Here is a 5,368-nt window from a genome sequence, read left to right on the forward strand (position 1 = left end):
AAACTATAGCCGGCCGAAGATAATGGAGTCTGTTGTCATTTGATACTGTTACGTCGTAACAGATACATATATATTGCTGCACTAAAATGCAGCAGATCTCATTTGTGAAAGTTCAGTTAAATGTCACTTAGAAATAAAGCTTGAAAAAGGTAAGAAATTAGATTTTTTTCATATTTTTCAGAGAACAACTGACAACGTATGTAATTGGGGTATATCGTGATATATATCGTTATCGTGATATAAAATTATCCATATCGTGATATAGGATTTTTTCCATATTGCCCAGCACTACTGCAGCCGATCAGCCTTGACTCACAACGTCATCGCCCTACTCCCAAAAACAACTACGAACAGTAATAACGAGTGATTACAAGACCTGCAAACCCAGCCACACGGTGTGACCTTTCTCTGAAATCTTCCAGAAAGTTCATTTTTTGGGCACACTTTTAAAACAAGTTGCTGAGAAGAAAAACTAAGTGTTGTTTTGCAAACACTGCACAGATTAAAATGAGCATCAGAAGTAAAAACTTACCTTTGAACAACACTTAACGTCATTGTTAACTAGTTTTATGGTTACTTAACTATAAATGTTATCATATGAACTGGTATTATAATATTGTGAAAAGACAAAGCTAGAAAGGTGTTTTATTAAAAGGGGTTTAAAGTATAAAAAATTCCTGTCTTTAAATTTCATGTTTTCTTTTATCCTAACATGTAGAAAAAATACCAATAAATGTCAACAGTTCACGATAGATTTTTAGTTTTATAAAATAACAAACAGTAGTTCATTTGTAGACAGTGTTTATATAACACTCAATGACTTGTGATATCTTTAGGTTCTCTCTAAAGACACCTCAGGTCAGGACTTAAGGCGTCTTCTGGCCGCCTCGGTGTGATTTCTGAATGAACCGAGGTGGTGAGGAGGAGAACCCAACCCACCCAATGTGACTTTGTGCCACAAAGGGAGGTAGTAACAGAACTGTAACAGTCGATATGTGACAATTTAAGCTGCGGTGTGATGAAGTGCTGACATATGGTCTGCGTGACCACCTGGTTGCAGGATTAAACGACAACAAACAGGTTTATTACTGAAGGAAGATCGATGACTTTGCATTTCGCTAATCCTATCGCTAAACTGAGTTTTTTTGTTTTGAAAACGATATGTGAGAAACAGCTGAGTTCTGCTCCACACCTCGTTTGGTTCTGCGTTTCTAGTTTCATTTCTGAAAGCTCACATCCGTGTGGGACGTGGCCAGCTCCATCAGTAATTTATGAACCGTCTGAGGCAGCTTAAAGATGGACTGGTCTGTGCAGCCATTTCGCGGAGCTGTTTTGTGAAAGTACCGTTCATTTCAAGCTTGTAGCACAGGGCTCACCCCAAAAAAGTGAAAGTGCCCTGCATGCTGCCAGCTGACCACAAATCTAACAGGTGTTGTAGCGCTGGATACATTTTATTTGGCGAGTAAAAGGGGCAGAAATGGCTCCTTTGATTGTAAAGGCTGCAGACCTCTGCACTGGATGTACTATGTGTGTGCGGTAAAAAAGAAAAACAAAGTGCTCTATTTTCCACCTCATTACTTTGTTTGCTCTTCTCAAACAAAAGCCCCCCCGAATTCTGTCCCTTACCCTCGATGCTGAGCTCAAAGCAGACGTGGCAGAAAGACAGGGTCCCCGTTTCTGTCTCCAACTTGCAGACACTGCAGATATTGTCATCGTTTAGATCAATGCTCACAAACTGCTCCTCTTCATCCATCGTGCTGCTGCTGAAACACAACCAATAAAAAACTGAAAGGTCACAAAACTTTAAAACTTATTGTTAGTAATCATGTATAGGAGAAAAAAAAAACTAACTATCAAGTTTATTTCTATTTTGAGTCTAGAAGATGGGAACTTTGTAATGAAAGTTAGGGCTTTAAAATCACTAAATGTTGCTGATTTAATAAAACCCACTTCAAATGATTCAAGGAGCAAATTACTACAGATATAACCACTATGGTGCTACATTTTGTTTTGGGTATTAAATCCAGTGTATACAGATACTTTGCAGATACCTTTGTAAACTCAGTCAACACCAGGCTCAGGTATGTGTTGCCCAACAATAACAAATAATGAAAAAATAACTAGTAAGTTTAACAAACTCTGTTTTTTTTTTCTTAGTTCAATAAATGCACAACATTTTCACAATTTATTTTTGGTGTTCATGAAGTTCTTTTAACATTACCAACTATAAACTGATTTTAAAGAACATCAAGAAAGAGCATTCAAGGTTCCTCGCCAGCCTTGGGAGAAATGAGAAGCAAAAACCAAACCAACTCGGTTACAGAGCCACACACCTTTTACATATTTGTCTCTAAAAACACAGGCTGTGAACCAACCGTGTGAGAGGTGTTAGATGGTCCCGAGTCCCACAGAGAGCTCAGCAACACGGAACATTAGAACTCACACACAGAACCGCCGAACCCTGAGCATTAAAAACACGAAGGATCCATTACAAGCCGAGCCGCACCACTAGGCCGTATCTAAGACGTTACCTAAACATTACAGGTAAAAGTTAGCGATTTAAAGGCTATTTAAAAAAAAAAAACTTTTTCACTTCGGTGGAAACCTTATGATGCTCATGACCTTCAGGGACTGCTTCTATTTGCTCTCCTCAGCGCCATAAATACTTAACAGCTAACGGACTGTTAGCTCGACAGTATGTAGATTACAGTTACCCCGAGTCCGGCCAGTCTGCCGCGCGGCGTTAAAGACTGCTAACCGCTAACAAGAAGTTACACTAGTAGCGCACGCGCGTCCTCCGAGCTCTCTCTGATCTCGCCGAATCGTGACCGTTATTCTGGGTTCGCCAAAACAGCGGCGAAATGGAGAAAGCGCGGATTCCACAAGTGTTTACTGTGATACTGCCTGTTTTGGGTTTTTTTTTTTTTATAGAAACTCACCTTCCCCCCTGCTGGTATGTTCGAGAGATTTTCTTTTGGTGTGAACACCTCGGTCGAGCTTAGCCTCGGTTGGGCTCCAGGACATAAAACACAACTGCGCGTCACGGCAAATCCACACAGAGCAGAAGCCACAGGAACATCTCCAGCCTCTAAGCGGAACGAACCACTGCTCTGTTGGGAGGGAGGGGGGCAAACTACTGTATGCTTTAAGTGTCAAACAGTCAGTTCTTAAAATAGACAAACGGACACGATACTGATAATTAATACTTTAGATATGTATAATTGTCTAAAAGAAATGCGTCGTTTATTTAAATAAATTGCGACTCTAAAAATGGCCGCGATTACACCCCTACGACTAAAATAAGTTTCTTCGTCCCAGCGTCACCAAAACATACGCACGCCAGACGCGTGAAAGAGTACGGGTCAGTTCAGCCATGTAAATCAAAAGACAAAAAAGTAACAGCAGAACCCTTTTAATATATAAAATTCAAAGTTATAATAATGATAAGAATAAGATTTATAGATTGGGGTAACTATTTGAAAATAGGTTTTCATTCGTATAGAGTGACGCTCGGGGAATTCCAGAGACAGATCAGTTTCAGTTTGTGCTATTGGAAACATAAGGTGATTAATTAACACTTTAATTTGTGCAGAAATGGTATTTGAAAAATAACGAGGACAAGTCCACCATCCGGTTGCGTCGAAAATGGAACCAGTAAATCAACTAAATGAGCTTTATTTTTTTAAACTAACACTGAAATACACATTAATTTCCAGTTCCCCACTCCTAAACTCATTTTATATATATTTAAACAGCAATTTAGCAAACCTCTGAATGACTCTCAGGCCCTGAAAAGCCCGGGCCTGAAGAGCTGTCATTTTAACTGTAGTTATTACCTTCATGCTTCTCTGGGCCACATCTGTAAAACAGAGTCAGGGATGTTTTATTCACTTCGTCCTGGATGTGTCAGCCGCTGTTGCATCTCTGGTCATTCTGCTAGAAGGTCATGTCAAAACAGCCTGTCTTCAACTTAATGGACTGCATGATGGAAATCTGAGCACCTAGACCTGTGGCAGCCGCGGTGAGAGACAGATGGTTCATCTCATTCATCATGGATAATGAAGCTATTTCACTACAAGACAAACAAACAAGTGAACAGATGAGAGTAAAATGGAAAGGAAAGTTCACTGAAGGTCGCCATCATGGCAAGTGGGACTGTTGTTGTCCTGCAAATGAGTCAGATGCCATCTCCTGGACAAAGAGGAGTAGTACAACCATAAATAAAACTAACCTAAAACTATAAAGCAAGGGTAGGCAACCCTGGTCCTCGAGGGCCACTAACCTGCATGTTTTACTTGTTTCCCTGCTTCAATACACCTGATTTGAGTCAATGAGTTATTAACAGCTTTCTGCATGAAGAGGTAATTTAAACACTGACTCAGCTGTGTTGGAGCAGAGAAACAAGGAAACAGGCAGGATAGTTGCCCTCAAGGACCAGGGTTGCCTATCCCTGCTATAAATTGCATTGCCACCTTTTGCAGCAGTCACGGCAGCAACCTTCTTCAGTTACGTCTCCATGACTTTGATACGTGTAGTCACTGTTGTCCATTCTTCCTGACCAAACTGCTGCAGCTCCTTCAGGTTGGATGGGTGCTGCTTTTGTCCAATGATCTTTACATCAAACCAGAGATCCTCAGTTGGACTGAGGTCTGGGCTTTAACTGGACCAATCCAGGACCTTTACCTGGTTCTCCTTGAACCAGTGGAGTGTTCTTCAGCAGAGTGTTTAGGGTCATTGTCCTGCTGGAAGGTGAACCTCCGTCCATGTCTTAAATCTCTGGAAGACTCCAATGGGTTTCTTTTAAGAATGTCTCTGTATTTTGTGCCATTCATCTTTTCTTTAACCCTGACCGGTTTCCCAGTTTCTGCTGATGAAAAAACACTTACACAGCATGACACTGCCACCACCATGTTTCGCTGTAGGGATGTTACTCCCCATGTTTCATATTAATGGTTTTTTTCGTGTAGTTTTGCTCCCTGTGCCATCATTCACTCTCCCTTTGTAGTTTCCCAGTCAGCCTGCCATGCCCACTTCCCCTGTTCCCCATTACCTCTCAGTCTTTGCCATCTCCTCCTCACTGGTTCATCACTGAGCCTCACCACAGTCAGTCATGTCAAGGTCCAAATATTAATATATGCTCAGATGTTTTGTTATTTCTACAGACCCGCTGTCACACTGATCTGACAGCTCTCTGTATGATGTGGCTGAGTGTGCATCTACAGTCCTGCTCACCATTATTGGCACCCATGAAGTTTAAGTACATATAATGGAATATTTACTGAAGGAAATTCATCAAGTGAAACAACATTTTATTGCTGATAGCTTGTGCTTGATGCAAAACAGCAAATGATCAAAAACATTTAAAAAG

The 5,368-nt window shown here is 40.8% G+C and overlaps 1 protein-coding gene across 2 annotated transcripts in view; it reads right to left on the reverse strand.

The window, feature by feature from the left end:
- lg13h21orf91 (linkage group 13 C21orf91 homolog) overlaps positions 1-3,078 on the reverse strand; it is a 26,430-nt gene extending 23,352 nt beyond the window's left edge. The window contains exons 1-2 of one of the 2 annotated variants that reach the window (XM_017431145.3): positions 2,940-3,078; positions 1,627-1,760 (exon numbers count right to left, since the gene is read on the reverse strand). In XM_017431145.3, coding sequence (XP_017286634.1) covers positions 1,627-1,753 — 127 coding nt within the window. In that variant the 5' untranslated portion in view covers positions 1,754-1,760; positions 2,940-3,078. Of the gene's footprint in view, positions 1-1,626; positions 1,764-2,939 lie in introns of both variants that reach the window. The other variant, XM_017431144.3, reaches the window with a different exon arrangement.
- Positions 3,079-5,368: the final 2,290 nt, after the last annotated feature.

This window comes from Kryptolebias marmoratus, linkage group LG13 (assembly GCF_001649575.2).
Source record: "Kryptolebias marmoratus isolate JLee-2015 linkage group LG13, ASM164957v2, whole genome shotgun sequence".
Lineage (NCBI taxonomy): Eukaryota > Metazoa > Chordata > Actinopteri > Cyprinodontiformes > Rivulidae > Kryptolebias > Kryptolebias marmoratus.